This window comes from Populus alba, chromosome 7 (genome assembly GCF_005239225.2).
Source record: "Populus alba chromosome 7, ASM523922v2, whole genome shotgun sequence".
NCBI classification, from domain to species: Eukaryota; Viridiplantae; Streptophyta; class Magnoliopsida; order Malpighiales; family Salicaceae; genus Populus; species Populus alba.
This window is the reverse complement of record NC_133290.1, coordinates 9454872-9472061: the sequence shown is the minus strand read 5'-3', so window position 1 is coordinate 9472061 and position 17190 is coordinate 9454872. Positions and strand designations below refer to the sequence as shown.

At 32.4% G+C, this 17190-nt stretch overlaps 3 protein-coding genes across 7 annotated transcripts; all 3 read left to right on the top strand.

Annotated features, from left to right (window-relative positions):
* Positions 1-491: 491 nt before the first annotated feature.
* Positions 492-1680, top strand: LOC118049675 (uncharacterized; the record flags this gene model as incomplete). Its single annotated transcript, XM_035059736.2, has 2 exons — positions 492-964; positions 1178-1680. Coding segments are annotated over 2 exons (846 nt in total), but the record flags the coding sequence as incomplete, so codon positions are not given.
* Positions 1681-4324: 2644 nt separating this feature from the next.
* Positions 4325-8366, top strand: LOC118049691 (uncharacterized protein At4g15545). Of its 4 annotated transcripts, none has more exons than XM_035059750.2 (10): positions 4325-4891; positions 5187-5255; positions 5512-5565; positions 5687-5753; positions 5892-5963; positions 6757-7014; positions 7265-7310; positions 7405-7483; positions 7586-7723; positions 8093-8366. In XM_035059750.2, the coding sequence occupies exons 1-9, from the start codon at positions 4613-4615 to the stop codon at positions 7676-7678; spliced, it is 1017 nt and encodes a 338-aa protein (XP_034915641.1). In that variant the 5' UTR covers positions 4325-4612; the 3' UTR covers positions 7679-7723; positions 8093-8366. The 4 variants fall into 4 exon arrangements, with proteins under 4 accessions (XP_034915641.1, XP_034915640.1, XP_034915638.1 ...); XM_035059749.2 differs by having other exon boundaries at positions 4326-4891; positions 8130-8366; XM_035059747.2 differs by having other exon boundaries at positions 4328-4891; positions 8117-8366.
* Positions 8367-13526: 5160 nt separating this feature from the next.
* Positions 13527-15009, top strand: LOC118049669 (uncharacterized). 2 transcript variants are annotated; one of them, XM_035059730.2, is made up of 4 exons: positions 13527-14057; positions 14195-14335; positions 14430-14594; positions 14835-15009. In XM_035059730.2, exons 1-4 carry the CDS (start codon positions 13575-13577, stop codon positions 14919-14921), a joined length of 876 nt encoding a protein of 291 aa, XP_034915621.1. In that variant the 5' UTR covers positions 13527-13574; the 3' UTR covers positions 14922-15009. The 2 variants fall into 2 exon arrangements, with proteins under 2 accessions (XP_034915621.1, XP_034915620.1); XM_035059729.2 differs by having other exon boundaries at positions 13527-14072.
* Positions 15010-17190: the final 2181 nt, after the last annotated feature.

Below are 17190 nucleotides of genomic sequence, written 5' to 3'. Positions count from 1 at the left end.
TTATAAAAATAATATAAAATTTAATGAAATAATATGAAAGTTAAAATATATAATTTAAAATTAAACTTAAAATTTATTTATATGAATATTTTTAATTTTCAGTTTTATATGTTACTGTTAAAAATTTATTTTTTTAAAAGTAAATTCAAATTCATGCTTTGAAAAAATAACCGCCACCATTTAAAATTTTAAATTTCAAATTTCAAAAAAATGACCGCCACAATTTTAAATTTTAAAATTTTAAATTTTGAAAAAATGACGCCAACATTCTAAGATTTCAAAATTTAAAACAATAATCCATCTATAAATATTCTCATATACCTTAACATTTTTTCTCATCTTTCCATTGTTCTCTCTCCAATCAAAAATATATTTCATTAAAATTCATCATGAATCATTCTAATTTTAATTTTTATGATGCTTTTGATTTTGATGATGATACTCCTGTGATCGCTTTTCAAGTTGCTGCTGCTGTGGTTGCTGAAGAATAATCGAATAATCAAGGGTTGAGAATAGGGTATCGTGGCTCTATTCGTGGCCACAATATTATCAATCGTAATAGAAAGGAAGGTGAGTTGAGGTTATATAATGATTATTTTGCTGAAAATCCTAAATTCACTGAAACTCAATTTCAAAGAAGATTTAGGATGAGTCGTCGTCTTTTTCTTCGGATTGCAAATGCAGTGGAAGCTCATAATCCATATTTCAAACAAAGGACAGATGCTCTCGGTGTTCTTGGTTTATCTTGTCTTCAAAAGGTAACTGCCGCTCACAGAATACTTGCATATGGTATTCCTGCAGATCTTACCGATGAATATCTTCAAATTGGAGAAAGCACTGCAATTGAAAGTCTTAGAGCTTTCGTCAAAGCAATCGTAGAAGTTTTTGGTGATTGGTATCTAAGGGCACCAAACGAGGCCGATGTTTGTCGATTATTATCAATTGGAGAGCAGCGTGGATTTCCAGGGATGTTAGGGAGCATTGATTGTATGCATTGGAAATGAGAGAAATGCCCAATTGCATGGCATGGGATGTATACTGGTCATTGTCGTGAACCAACTATAATTCTAGAGGCGGTGACTTTACAAGATCTTTGGATATAACATGCCTTTTTTGGAATGCCTGGGTCATTAAATGATATTAATATTCTTGATCGATCACCTATCTTCGCTGCACTTGCTGAAGGTCGTACTGCTCCTGTCAATTATACAATTAATGGACATGAATATGCAATGAGATACTATTTAGCAGATGAGATTTATCCTAATTGGTCAACTTTTGTTAAGACAATCCCAAAGCCATTAGGAGCAAAGAGAAAATATTTTGTAAGTAAGCAAGAGTCTGCAAGAAAGGATGTAGAGCGGCCATTCGGAGTGCTCCAATCTCGTTTTGCAATTGTACGTGGACCTGTTCGATACTGGGATGAAGAAACACTTGCAAATATTATGAAAGCTTGCATAATAATGCATAATATGATTATTGAAGATGAAGGAGCAATGAACCTTGGATTTGACCATGAACGTGAAGTTAATTCATCTATATCAGTGTAACATGGTGAAATACCAGAACTACATGATTTTCTTCAAACTCATAATCGAATCAGGGATAGAACAACTAGCTCTCAACTACAAGAAGATTTGGTTGAACATTTATGGGAACAATATGGTAACGAGTAGAATCATTAGCTTTGAACTTCTTATGTCATCAGAATTTTCAAGTTTTTTATGTGTTTTTTTTTTTTTCATTATGGTTGTTATCTTTTAAGTTAATTAATCCTACTTATTGTTGTTTTTCATTATGGTTGTTATCTTTTAAGTTAATTAATCCTACTTATTATTGTTAAGTGTTAGAAGAACTTCAAATAAGTATTATGAATTGATACCACTTTTATAACAATATATTTAAAATAACCAATAAATTTCTAAATATTTAATTAAAAATACATTACATTAAACAATAAATAAATCTAGTTAATTAAAAATACATTACATTACAATAAATCAATCAAAGTTAATTAAAAATCAAAACCCCTCTTTTGCATAATTTCTAACTTTCTATTTTGAAAATACGCTGCAGAAATTGGATCCAGATTAGAAATATTCATTTTCATAATTTCTTCTTCTTTCTCAATCCTGTCCAATTCTTGTTTCTCTTGACTTTGTTGAATCAGCATGGCTTGTTGCTCTAACATAATTTTTCTGTCTTGTTTCTTCTGATCCTCAATTTCAATTAGAGTATCCCTGAATTATTGTAACATATTCGTTACAGTTGCATCCCCAACTTTATCTTTTCCTTGTCTACGTTTAAGTCGTTCCTTTGCAGCCTTCTGACCGATTGGTCTATCTTGATAAATCAATGGTTCACTATCTTCTCCTAAACTAACAGAATCAGGGGTGGATGGAGTTGATGAAGCCGGACTTGCATTGACATGACCTTTTTGTTTTTTGTTTGACCTTTGATGTTAACTTGCACGCTCAAATTGCCATTTGGATTCTTTTCTTAAGATAACCCAACAATGTTCTAGTTGAAATCGTTTGCCAACGCAAGAAGCATACATTTGCCGAGCATCATTAATCTGGTAAAAAAATAAATTAATTAAATAATGTTAAAATATATGTTAAACAATTCAACATAGAAATGAATGTTAACATTACCCTTGATTCTTCGGTCATTCCACTTTGCTGACGATTTTCAATTTGAGTAACAAATCCAACAAATTTACCGACTTCTCTATTTATTTCTTACCATCTACTTGAGATGCTTATTTGTGAACGATTATTCAAGTTTCCTCCATTCTCTACAAAGTAAACATGTACGCGAGCCCATAACTGTTTTGTTTGTTGATCAACTCCTGTAATTGGATCCTTGCTTGTATTTAGCCATGCAGAGACAAGTAAACAATCCTCCTCTGGTGAGAAATTTTTACTTCTTTGTGATTTTTTTGCCGAATGGACATTTAAATTCGAGCATGTTAAGTCATCAATTAATTGATTAGAATCACTTGGTTGAGAGAGAATATCTTCTGACTCACTCATAAGAAAGTTGGTAAAAGAGCTTGGAAAATTTGAATCCATCTACATTAAAAAAAAAAAAACTCAAGTTAAAACCTTAAGAGAGTGTAAAAGAAGCTCACATTCAATGTTTAGCAATTTTGTAGTTTTCATACATGCGAATTAATAATAAGCATTGCCTTCTACTTATTCTAACATAACAATTTGACCATTTTATGAAACTAAAAGAGAATCGATATACTGGTTTAATTGCATTTTCAAGAAGACAAAATATAATTGACCTCAAATTAAAACAGACAATCAAAAATAAATTTTAAATATGCAACTCTATCTTTTTATCAATATCAATTACCATTATTAATTTCTCTCAATTTTATCAAAGATAACAACATAAATAAAAATTATCTTCCTTAACCCATATTAAAAACATAAAATAATAAAGAAATAAAACTCATCACAAATATTAAATTAACAACAAAAGTTCTAAAAAATCAAGAGATATTAAAACGAAAATAGAAAAAGCTTTTAAACAAGCATACCTTTTAATTTCAGCTAATTAACATAACCGATGTTAATAATTAACCGGAGAATAATTGATTCTTGTTTTTTAAAATTTGAGAGAAGGGTGAGGCACAATACAAAAATTTAAAACTACAAGTTTTTTCTTCATGTATTTATAGAAAAAAATTTCTATGTTTAAAAAAAAAAAAAAAAGAGTTGTTGGCCAACGGCTATAAAAATAGCCGTTGGCCATTTCTACAGTTAAATGTAGAAATGGCTCTTAAGAAAGCAAAATGTCATTTTGGCTATTGCTTTGTTTCTGCCGTTGGATTACAGAAAGTAAAGAAATAAAAGGCAAAGTACAAATGCCTCTTCATTTGGCAGCTCCATTGGAGGTGCCCTAAGAAAGCAAAAAGTCATTTTGGCTATTGCTTTACCTTTGCCGTTGGATTACAGAAAGTAAAGAAATAAAAGGCAAAGTACAAATGCCTCTTCATTTAGCAGCTCCGAGCTGCCCTTAGAATTAAGAACTACAAAACCAACCACAGTCATTTAAAGTATTTTCGAAAAGTCTTATTGATCTTGAATTGTTGCAAGATTTTATCCTTATAAAAAATAAAGTCTCTAAAATTTTCTAGAAAAATTTATATATAATCTAAATATAAGATCATAATTTATGCCTTTATCATTAAATTGCATGTTAGGGAAAAATATCCTACATGAGGATGTCGACATTTTTAGACTTTTCATCTTTTAGGTCAAGTAAGGTTTTTTTTTTTTTTTAGAAGGCATATTACGAGCCAATTCAAACGGCAATCCCCGGTTATAAAAATAGAAATGTATGATAAATCATAAAAATATAATGTAGTAATTTAATTAAATATTGCGCTGGAGCCGATCACTTGCCATACATAAGTTGAAACTTGGGCTTAGATTATTAGATAGAAAACCCTCCCTCCCTCCCTTCCTGTCCAAGTTTCAAACCTAGAGGAAGACAACAAACCCTCCAATAATTCAAATTTATTACACCAACAATACCACCACCACCACCACCACCTCTTCCCACAGCCACCAACAAACCCAACTAATAATCAGTAACTATGTCACAGCTTACAACAGGAGGGACTGATTTTAGCTTACCAGATGAGATCTTAGCGGTGATACCAATGGACCCATATGATCAATTGGATCTAGCACGGAAGATTACTTCCATGGCAATTGCATCCCGCGTCTCCTATTTGGAATCTGAAAGGGGTCGGATGAAGCAGAGGATGTTCGATAAGGATCGGGTTATTTTTGAGCTTCAAGAAAAATTGGGTCACTTGCAACTTGTCTGCCAGGAATCTGAGTCTAAATTGCGTCTCGCACTTGATGAAAATGTGAGTAGAGGTGGTCTCCATAAAGGCTTAAGTGAGAGAAAGTTTGTGACCTTTTTTGTTGTTGGGTTTTGGCTATATATATATATATATATATATATTTCAAATGGGAGTTTTGAAAAAAAATGGGGTATTTTGTTTAATTTGATTGATTTTGATATGGGTTTTAGAAAATAAATGGTGGGTTTTTTGTTTTATTGGGAAGGGAATAGACTATTTTTTTTTCTAATCTTTTTTGGTGATTATTAGTATTTGTTAACAGAATTGAATCTGATCATTGTTTTGATATTAAATGAAGGTGAAACTTTCAAAGGAAAAGGATTCATTGGCAATGACTGCAAAGAAACTTGGACGTGATTTGGCAAAGGTGAGATTCTAGACTTCTAGTTATTCAAAATGCTTGTATGTTTTTTCTTCCTGTTTTGCTTACATGGGTCGTCTCTGTTTAGGATTCTGTTAACATCTTACACCTAAACACAGCAACAAAAATAGCTGTTTGCTGGTTAGCCTTCGTTGTTTCATCTTTGTAAAAGAATGGCATTTCGTATATTTAGTCTAGGGTGTTGCTTATGATGTTTGACATTTGCCGAAAGAAACTATTAAAAAGTTTTGAGTATTGGCAGTTAGAGACGTTTAAGAGGCAACTGATGCAGTCACTGAGTGATGATAATTCACCGGTAAGATGCCACATTTAGCTATTATTGGTCATTTGTTTTACAATTCAAGTTAATAATGATTTTTTATATGTAGAGTTTGTTTTTGGAAGTTCAAGAGACACTGATTAGTTGTATTATTTAGCAGCAAGCTGAAACTGTGGATATTGGCACCTGTGATCAATCAGTTCCTAGAGCCTATTCCGAAAAAGGTACTATTAACCTGGCTTGATAAAGTTTGTTTCTACTGAGTAAACTCTTTGAAATAAAACCATGACGCATACTAACTGTTTTCTCCCTTTTAAAGGAAATTACCAATTTTCTTATCTCCATACTTTCTTGCTTTGTAGATGAGGGGATGAATGACTATGTGGCCCACCATAATTTCAATGGATCTACAGATATGGGAAACACTGATGAGGGTATTGTCTGCTCTTCTTTTATTATTATTATTTTTTAATATATATGGTTATGTTTTTTCTAGAATAGATCCCTTCATCTGTTATGGTATCCTGTGTTAAATTGTATTTATTTTGAGTGGTTTAAGTAGGGTTCTGTTTCTTTTTGTGCATTCATTTTTAGCTACTTTTCAAACATAAAAAATAGACTGCATTTATTTAAGTAGTAAAGTAGCATAATAAGAGTTGCAAATGAGAATCTGCACAAATCATTCCAATTGAAAATGTACAGCTATAATTTTTGATATTGATGATGGAATGCGTTAATGTGTCATCATTCAGAGGGAAAGGTCTTGTTCAAATTCGACTGCCTTAAAAATATATGAAACCTGTGGTTATTGGATTTTTATCTTAATTCTCAAAAACTGAGTATAAAGAAAGTTGCTCTTTGTATTCAGCTCTACCCTTTTATCTCAAAATGTTAATTTTACTGAAACAAGCCTCTTGCTGCCTGTTGTATAATTTTCCCCATTCTATTGTGAGAGATTTTGTGATTTCTTCAATCGCTAAATGGTTACCACAATATGCATCTTGGAGTACATTTATATCCTATAGCAGACCTTTTTTATGTGTATTATATAGTAATTATTTTATTTTTTGATTATTGGTTGATTGATGTTAAACAGGCTAGCTTTTATGAAATCTGGTGATTTCTTGTGATTACATGAGGTTATTACTGAATGATAATATTACTGCTAAGAGGGCTAACTGTTCATGTTATTCATGAATTATATAAGCTGATTGTTTGGTCTAACAGCTCCAAGGCATGCTGGGCAAAGATATTCTGTCACTCCATATATTACACCACGGCTTACTCCATCTGGAACCCCAAAAATTATTTCTACTAGTGCATCTCCTAAAGGTTATTCTGCTGCTGGATCTCCTCAGAAAACCTCAGGTGCAACATCTCCTACAAAGCCTCAATATGATGGACGAGCTTCCATTTCTTCATGGTACCCATCAAGCCAGCAATCATCAGCGGCAAATTCTCCTCCCCGGGGACATTCAATTCCAGGTTTATGTCTCTTATGATTTCAAATTTTCATATATCAATATCAGACCATTTGCAACACATCTGTTTGTTTGCTGCTATTGTTTGTTAGTCTAGTCTCCTCTTACAGTTTACCTAGCAAGTATCTGTTCTGGTGCTCATTCTGTTGTGTTATTTGTTGATTGATGTCTATGGAATCTTACAATCCTTTCACAATTTAATATAACATTTTCTCATCTGACATTATTCGATTTTATAATGGAATTTTGTTTAGGGCGTGCTCCACGTGTGGATGGAAAGGAGTTCTTTCGTCAGGCCAGGTCAGTCTAGTATTTTGATTGTATCAGCTATTCAAATTTATAGCTCTATTATTTGTGTTCTTTTATCACTGATTTGGTTACATTTGTAATTTAGGAGTCGCCTATCATATGAACAGTTCAGTGCATTTCTGGCTAACATCAAGAAACTAAATGGTCAAGAGCAAACTCGAGAGGTTGCATTGAATCCTTCAATTTACAAAATATATTGAAGCAATTGAATGTTTCATACTTCATTTGTTGATAGGAGTAACATGTTTTTGTATATTATCTTTCAGGAAACTTTAAGGAAAGCAGAAGAGATATTCGGGACAGATAACAAAGATCTTTATTTTTCATTCCGAGGATTGCTTAATCGCAACATACACTAGGCCTCAAGCTGTCAAGTAGCTAGCAAGGTTCTAGATAGAAATCAGGTATGCATGTTCCTAGTCTTCAGTCTCTGTGTCAGAGGGTGGGGTGGTGTGTGGGGGTAAGTTTCTGTTCTGGTTTATAAAGAGGAAATGATTTTGCCAATATCCCTGGATGAAACCTTTTAGGGCTATCTCTCCTTCTCATCTAGGTCTTTGAATGGTGTTGATCTGAACAGAGCCTCAAACTGAATATATTTGGAATGTGTTCTTATTGCCAATATGTTTGCATACTTGCACATGAACTTTCATTGATTTGAAGCTGCCTTGCTGAAATAGACCTTTTGTTTTTGTAGTTTATCAGTGATGACTATTTTTGTGTAATTTAATATCACTGATTTCAAATGTTTATCATCTTAACAAAGCTTTGAACAGGTTCTATTCTAACTCAACCGACAGCCATGCTTTGTAGGTCGTGCATCAGAGTCGTTCCCGTCTTCTATGAGGATTGCTTTGGCATAGATTCTCCAAGGCATATGACTTGTCGGAAAAAAAATTACATGTTCGTTTTCAGCAACTAGAATTGTTTAGGCATATTCTGTGTAAATAATCGGAGTTTTTTGCATGACCTGCCCGACCATAAGTGCTTGTCGACATTACCTTCGCAAGATTTTGATTTATTTACTTGCATATAAGAGGTTTTTCTTCAGTGTGGCATTATCCATCACTCCTCACATCATCTCTCTCTCCCTCCGTCCCTCCCTCACTGTTAAGCTCTTCGAGTTCAACGTTAGCCTGCAATAAATATAAATCAATCAAGAAGGGTATTTGAAGTTGCATCTTAAATTGTGAATTGTTGAAGCAGCGGATGTTATCAGGCAATCCTAATGAGGACTCGCACCCATTTTTTTTTTTTTTTCCCAGTCATAAACGCATTCGAGCGATAATTAAACATATATAATCCCTGCCATGATGCAGAATATTTCGCACATGAAAGCTCCATGCGAAAACAGGCCATTGGCAAAAGCAAAACAGGATTAGGGGATTATTGTTTGATTAATAATTGATTTGTTCTTCGCAAAATCTCAATATTTTTTCACGAGGGATTGTCTTCCATGCTTATTTATACGTCCTATTTTCTGTCGCAAGAACATTGCTGTTCCAGTCAAATCTTCTGCCAGATTTGCACAAGAAAAGCAACCTGATATCAGGGGGCATTGCCAAGCTGCTTGCACAAGAAAAGCCTGACAAATCTTTGAACAAGGGATCCTCTCAACATGCGTAAGAGAAAAACAAAAGCAGTGTCCTCTATAGAACAAGAATACTTCTAAAGTTGAAATAATTAAAGATTAGGTAAAATGCCGTAGTGATCTTATGCTTCCAAAAAGAGACAGCTTAGATTCACTTCCAGGCCTCATGCACCAACATGAGGTTGTTGGACCATGAATAGAGCCCACTTGGAAGAGAGGATAAAGAAGACATCAGATGCAATTCTGTCAGATCATGACAGTACCTCTCCCAAAGCCCCTAACTACGACTGTCACAAGTAAACTGTGATCAATTCCCTCGAGGATTTGTTTGGTTCTTTCGTAGATTGAGAGAATATATAGGATTAAGTTACCTCCTCACTGGCAATGGTGGGGAAAGAGATATCTAGAATAGCTAAACTCAAGATCGTAGCTGCAAACTAGGGTGAAAACTGAAAAGCACCATGCATTTCTGGAAGAAGGAAAAAGGAAGCTACTTTTATTCATATAATCTCTAGGGTTTTTTAACCATGTTTGGGCCCTCTGAAATATCTAAAAAATATAGGGTTAAGCTAGGTATTACCGTCACCCTCTGGAATATCTAAATTTTTTAGAAATAAGAACACCGCTTAATTAATTAAGGAGGGAACCATTCTTTAAACACAAGTGGGCAGTAAAATCAGAGGATTGCTGGCCATGGTTGATGGGATATGAAGGGAAGGGCAGGCAGAGGCACCTGATACGATGAGTACTGTCTAAACAAAAAAAAATCCTCGTATCTCTTCCGTTGTCTCTTCCTCATTTTGCTTTTTGTGGCAAATGGCTCATGAAAAGATAAACCTTTGAACTAGAAGCAACCCCCCTAGTGTCCTTTATTTAGCAGTTTCATTGTATTTTCTGCATTCCCATGTTGCCCTTTTGATTTATCTAAATCTGTGTTGATACAGTATAGGTACACCAGGAATCTTTTTTTCGTCTTCCTTTCTTCTAAAGATAACTAAAGATTGTGCAATATGTTTAGATAAGTCTTGCAAAGAAATCTTTTTGAACCAGATACCCCGTTCAAAATTCTCTGAAGAAAGCTTCCATGACACACGCTTTCACTGTAAGGTCTCACTTTCCCAAGACTATCCTAGCAATTGAATGCTGAAAGCTGCACTGCCCTGCAGTGGTGTGTGTAAAGAAAACTTGAAATTTTGATATAATAACATACCCACAAAAAAATACTAGTGAAATAACACCGTTTGTACTTATTACAATTTCAAAACATAACATAAAGAAGTTACGATTGGAAAACTTGACATTAAAAATAAGGTGATTTATCATGATCACACATTTCTTATTTTAATGATCTAAAAATGAAACTTACTAGGTTTATTTTTAGTTTAAAACTTTCATCTTCACAAAATATTTAAACACTTGCGGAGATCTAAGCCATATGAAAACTATCCATGTAGTTTGTCCATTCATAATTGACCTTTGTGGTAGTGAACTAATCATAACATCATTTGGATTAGACTTCTTTTCTTGTAGTTTGTCCATTCATAATTGACCTTTGTGGTAGTGAACTAATCATAACATCATTTGGATTAGACTTCTTTTCTTATAAAATTAAATATTGTAGAAAAACTATATATTTTTTTTTCAATGTTTCATTTCTTATAATTTATGTGGTTTTAAATTAGCTTGTACTCGAAACTTATTTTGGATTTATGGTAAATTACATAATAACTATAATTTTTGTCATGTTTTCCTTTCTTGTAATTATTTTTTTATCAAGAATTTTACAATCAAAATTTCATTTGAATTTAGGATCAATTGCATAATAACTCCAATTCTTTGGTTAATGACACCTGCTTAACGATCATTTGGATTGTTAATCTTACAATTATTTGGTTCATGACACTTGCAAATCCAAGAATTCAATAATCTCACTAAACAATCATGTTATCTTTATTCACATGAAAACTTGTAAGATTTTGATTTTCAATTCTAGTACTTCAAATATTCTAATTCTCCACAATATATCTGGAAAAAAATAATAATCCAAATCTCAACTTAACCAACCAAAAACAATATTATAAATATACTAAAAATATTAAAATTAATTGCAAACTCATAATTAATAAAACAACACAACATAAAACTTACAATTACAAAACAACAAAACATAATATCGTATGTTGTATAATGGATGGGCCGAGACAATTGCAGGAGCCCAGGTGGCTTCATCCTTGACCATGATTTCATCAAGAGTTAATGTCTATCCCACGTTTGTAAGTGCAATGCGATAAGTAATGAGCTAACGAGATGCATATATATATATATATATATATATATATATATATATCCTCATCCTTCTTCATCAAAATTACAAAGCACAAAGACAACCTCTTAACCCTTTTTAATGCAAACCTTTTGATTACGTGATCAAGTAACCTTTAATAAAATAGATGACAACCTAGAAAGCCAACAATCAGGTTTGATATAAATTTGACCTAGAGGTAACCCTGTACCTAAAAACCAAATGTATTGGAAAAATATTTGGTCCCAAAGATAATATTGTATCTAAGAATTCTAAGTATGTGAATAATCCTATTGAGCCAGTTAATCTTTGATAAATTAGTATACAATCTTTGTCTTTGTAAGGAAAAGTTGTTTTGCCATAAACAAACAAAAGAAAAAATCATGTTTATTCTTCAATTTGCTGTCTAAATTTGCAGCTTAAAAAAATAATATGATCTCCTCTAACTAACTTTAATAAACCCCTTTTGGTGCAAGTTAATGGGCTTAAACTAATAATCAATTAGCATAAGTTCAATAATAAAATAAACCCTTAAACAATATCTAATAGATCAGAACAACCCAAATTAAAAATAATTATTCAAAAATAAATAAATAAAATAAAATAATAAAAATAAAGTTTTCATGCTAAAATGTTTCCATATAGTCTGAATCTCCAATTTCTGCACATTCTTGGCGGATTTTAGTCTTGACTTCAAACACATCGTTTTTTTTTTTTCTGGATGAATTATTAGGCCTATAATATATGGTTAGAAATCTTGAGATATCTACTTTCCATCCCAACTTTAATTACAACAAAATGCAACCTGTAGCTCCTGATAGTTTCGAAACAATACATGGAGGTCTAGTTTGACAAGATTCATTTAGTAACTTCAACCCTTTAAAATAATATGTCATCGGACTTCATTTGACCTAAAACCTTACCAAAACATATTTTTATATATCTTGTATCTCCCTGTAAAATTTCATCTTGATCCGATGTACGATTTGATAGATATGTCTGATGTTGATAAATTGGTCAACAATCATTTTAAGGTTAAATTTGGACTTGATTTAGTTCGTATTACTTTCATAACAAAGAGACAACCTAAAATTCATCAAATTTAAACATTAAAGGTTTTATAAATAAAACACATCATTCAACATATATTAATTCTTAAAAGTTATGACCACGTACGGTCTTTTGAATTTGATATACATGTTGCTGATATTGAAAGTCTTCTAGTAAAGGAATTTGCTCGGGATATGGTGTGATGACCTAATTTGTTATATCCATATACCAAATCATATATTCATCCTTTGTAAATCACATGGTGCATTTCAGTAAATATCTCGTTCCTACTTACATCCTATTGTGATATGTAAGTTCCACAACAATTTAAGCAATTATAATAGTTATTTTTATCTTGATGATTTATAATGTGTAATGCACAACTCATATCAATATTAAATGGAATGTGCTACCTATAACTGAACTATCATATTAGCTGATCAAGGTAATATATCTCAACCATTTAAAAACACTAAAAAAATCATGGGTTTTTTAATTGTGTTTTTTTGAGAGGCTTTGAAGTAACAGACTCGATTTTTTTTTTCTATGTTAAAATATTTAATTTTGGTTTCATTCAATTTTTTCAATTTCTTAAATTTATAACCAAAATTGAATTGAATTGAATTGTTTTTTTTTTTAATTTCTAATTTTTTTTTTAATTTGATAACTTGGTTGGGTTTTTCAATTAATTTTATATTCTTTTTGGTTAATTCAATTATACAGTTAATTTACTCACCTTTGGTAACATACCTGTTCCTAGGGTCTTGTTTGAACAACCGATCGACTAATTCTAGGTTTTTCAGTTATCTGCTAGACTGATATCCTAACTTTTGTTTGGCTATGTATTTGTTTGATTTTTTTTAACTTTCTTTAGCTTTTGTTTGTTTTTCTGTTGGTTAAGTTAGTTTGGACCTGGTAATGAGTTTTTATAATTCTTAGGGAATGCTCCTTACATTCTGTTTAATTTTCTTTCTTGTAGAGAATAACAGTTATAAAATAAAATAAAATGGTGAAGGATAGATTCACAAAAAAGTACTGAAGGTGCTAAATTTATGCGTTTACAGCTTAATAAAACAGTACAACTAGCTAATTACACAGTGTCAGTTTAGTTGGCAGCTAGCCTTGTTTCCTAATTATGTCTTATGCTCTGTCCTATGTCCTACCCGGACAGTTCCGGGCAGAACAAGTTGCCTAAAGCCAGTTCACAGTCCACATTGCTATATATGTTGTAGCCTTATTGGTCTAGGGTGACAGACAAGGCAAAAAAAAAAGAAGGAAGCTAAACCCCACAAACCAGTTCCATTTCCTCTCTTCAATGGCCTCCATTCCTCATTTCCATTCTGATTATCACTTTTCTCCAGATGAATTTTCAGAGATTTCATATGTAATGGATCAAGATCATAGATATGCTAGAAACGGTTCATTTTCTAGCACAAAAATGTCAAGTGGTGCAATTTCCAGTCCCAGTGGTGGAGCAAAGTTGGGTGATCATCAAGATCATAGCTTTCCAACGTTTTATGATCATAAAAATTGTTGTGCCCTTGATATTTTTCAAGGGGAATCTGGGATCATGTCGCCGATTCCAGCAACGAATTCAATGCCTGAAATATTTGGGATTTCTGATATGGTTGTGCCCACATGGATGGGTTATAAAACGGGGTCTAATGGTGGCATTGCAAACATTGAGAATTTTAGTGGCGGATTTCAAATATCGGATGTGTGTGTTTATGGGGAGGATTGTTATGGTTTTTCGCCAAATTTTACGCCTGTGATCTGTCCTGCTGCTGAAGAAAATTGGGTACGCACATGTTTTGTAAGACTCCTCTGCACTGCATGATGATATATAGAATTTTCAGAAAGATTTTTCCACTTCTCAATTTCTAAGCATATATAGATTTCTTTTTGGTGCTCATGATTTGTTAAATTTTCCTTCAGAGGCTGGAATACAACCTAATAACAGCCAAAGAAAGCACCGACATGGCCAAGGTTGGCCGGTACACGGTGGAAGAGAGGAAAGACAGAATTTCAAGGTATTTGAAGAAGAGAAACCAAAGGAACTTTAACAAGACCATCAAGGTAATTAAGTTTCAGTTAAACCCATTTCATATTTAATCCTATATTTAGAAGATGTGAATTTAACCTGTATAAGATTCCTGCATCAATATTACAGTATGCTTGTCGAAAAACCCTAGCTGACCGCAGAGTTCGCGTTCGCGGGAGATTTGCTAGGAACAATGAAATATTTGAAGAAGAAACTGAGGTTAAGAAGGATGATGATAATATTCCTCATCTCCGTCATGGAAAAGAAACATATTGCACTAGCAATGCAGTCCAGGTATGGTATTTTTCTTTTTTTTTTGGTGGGTTCTTATATTTTATCATCATTGTTTTCTTTATCTCTAAAAACCAATCAATTAACACACCTTAATCTTACTTCAACTACCCTCCTCGTTTTTCTTAAAGGTTTTGATGACTTCGAGTTTTTCTCCTGTCACAAAAAGAGAAGAGAAGGAAATTCATACAAGTTGTCAAGATTAAAATTTTATGAATCTAAGAATTACTGTGTACTTTGCAGATCAAGAACGACGATGACGACGATGAACAATGGCTGCAAGAGGCTTTGGCAAGTCTTGTGTATGTACCGTATATTGCTGGATCATGACTTGTAATATGGACAACTGATTAATGTAGGAATGCTTGGAGATGACTAGCATGTGTTTTTTTTACTTGCAAAAGTACTTTCTAACCAAGCTAGTGTTTGATTTTTTATAGCATAACATCACTTTCATGGTGCGTTGTTTTCGGTTGTGAAACTTCAGTTGGATTTGAAAAGGAAGTTCATAGAACTACACCATCACCATGGCAGTGATCTCTCTTAACATTCCATCAACAAGGACATGAAAGCTAAGTGTCAAAGGGTTAATTAAGTGAATCTATATATGAATGCCACAAATTTTAGCATTTTTTTCCCATGGAAGCTATAACATTTATATGTAAGGATTAGCCTTATGGAGAGGGTTAAATATACCATCTGGATCAAGTGAAAATACAACTCATTATTTAAATCATTCAACATCAATAACATAAATTGTAGAACATTTTCAGTATTGTACGGCCAAAAAATGATGACAATATCAAGAACGAGGAAGGATATTTATTTTCCTTGCCGATCAGTTAATCAAGAAAACAACTTCAGTGGAAAACAAGGTTTTGATCGACTGAGAAGAGAAATGTGTGTTCTGGGCGATATAGTTTATCCTCCAAATCAACCTTCCAAAAGGAATAACACCTGAGGAACTATTATGACTTAAAGAATAAGTACTTTTTTCAGGTCATAAAAGTGAATTAGAACAACTTTTTTCAGATGAAGAGGTATACACAAAATTATAATGACAAGTACAAGCATTGCACTCTGTGGTGCATAAAAGGGCTTAAATATTAGTATTATATTGTTCTTGTTCTAATCACAATTATTTGCTTGATTTTCTTGTTAAGCTATATATATATATATACATACACACACACACACACACACACACACATATATATATATGCTTGTTTGCCTGTTTTTATCTATTGTACATCTGCTTTATCTATTATCTGCTTGATCTTCTAGTAGTTTCCTTTAATAAAACACAAACACAGAGAGGGAGCATGGAATATTTTACAGGTCTTGTCATTTTAAAGGCCAGTAAATGTAGGGCCACTCTTTTACCTATTCTCTTTGAAGTCAAATATTCTTTTAGCTTCTGGCTTTACATAGAAACTCATGACAAATGCAGTGCTGAACGCCGCAAGTAATTTCTTAATTCTCCAACACTAAACTATTTGACGAGAAACCTGGACCAAGGCCTAAATTAACCAAATTATCTTGCCTTAATCTACAGTCTTAGAATAGTAATTTACCTTGATACATGCACCCGTTGGAGCCAAATAGCAGGTTTCTTTACATATATTGATTGGCAAAAAATAATTAAAAAAAAAAAAAAACCTAGCCGATCGGCCCATTATTCCATATGGTCATACATGAGCCTGAATAAACATAAATACCCCTAAATTAACCTAGAATTGACTAGACGACAAGCAGTTTGTAATCACAGGCACACAAAATATTTTTATTGGTTGGATGCAGGTTTGTATTGTTTTTATTGGTGAGGAAAACATATGAATAATCACTAGATTGTTGGGAGAATCATTGCTCCGTGTCCTCTTGTTAGGTTTTTTTTTTTTTGAAAGAAGCTGTTATTATTAAGTAAGGATAGAAAAAGTTTGCTGGATCAATAAAATCATTACACCATCTGTTCCGTGCATAGGAGCCAAAACAATGTGATTAAGGTGGGTTAAATATTAACTTAAATTGTTAGGTGGGATCTCAAAATTATATTATACTCTTTAATACATTTTTGTAAATAAAATATTTTGAACTTAAAACTTACACATACCCACCACTATACTATGGATATATTTAATCATTTAATTTTAACTAGAAAAAAGAGAATAAAGATGGTGGATTTTAAACATGTAATCATTTTATCTCAAGACTCTAATTTTATATCAAAAAATTATTTCAATAATAAACAAATAAAAAAACTCAAACTATTAAGTAAGGTTTCAAAATATATTTATATTACTCTCTTACACTTGTTTAGAAGAGAATATTTACCTTTTATTTATTTATTTTTTCCCAAATATTATGTTACACTAAGGAACTGAGTTCTATAGCTAGAAGTTACTATTTAACCTGATAGGAGAATCAATGTTCAAAGATGAACTAGTTTAGTTATTAGAAAAGACCAATTATATAGTGACTCAAAAAAACTAAGTTGTACTAGCTGTTTGGGTTATTAAGCTAGTTATAGAACTATTTTACCAAAAAAATTAGAAAAAAGTACATTTAACGTAATAGATAATAAATCTTAGTTCAAGGGTAA

What these genes read in the sequence shown, in the direction of transcription:
- LOC118049669 (XM_035059729.2), top strand. Translation starts at nt 13,575, where the DNA reads ATGGCCTCCATTCCTCATTTCCATTCTGATTATCACTTTTCTCCAGAT. An exon ending in ATTGGGTACGCACATGTTTT is followed by an intron (nt 14,073 to 14,194) that starts GTAAGACTCCTC and finishes ATTTTCCTTCAG; the next exon opens with AGGCTGGAATACAACCTAAT. An exon ending in ACTTTAACAAGACCATCAAG is followed by an intron (nt 14,336 to 14,429) that starts GTAATTAAGTTT and finishes TCAATATTACAG; the next exon opens with TATGCTTGTCGAAAAACCCT.
- LOC118049691 (XM_035059750.2), top strand. Translation starts at nt 4,613, where the DNA reads ATGTCACAGCTTACAACAGGAGGGACTGATTTTAGCTTACCAGATGAG. An exon ending in GTCTCGCACTTGATGAAAAT is followed by an intron (nt 4,892 to 5,186) that starts GTGAGTAGAGGT and finishes TATTAAATGAAG; the next exon opens with GTGAAACTTTCAAAGGAAAA. An exon ending in GTCAAGAGCAAACTCGAGAG is followed by an intron (nt 7,484 to 7,585) that starts GTTGCATTGAAT and finishes ATTATCTTTCAG; the next exon opens with GAAACTTTAAGGAAAGCAGA.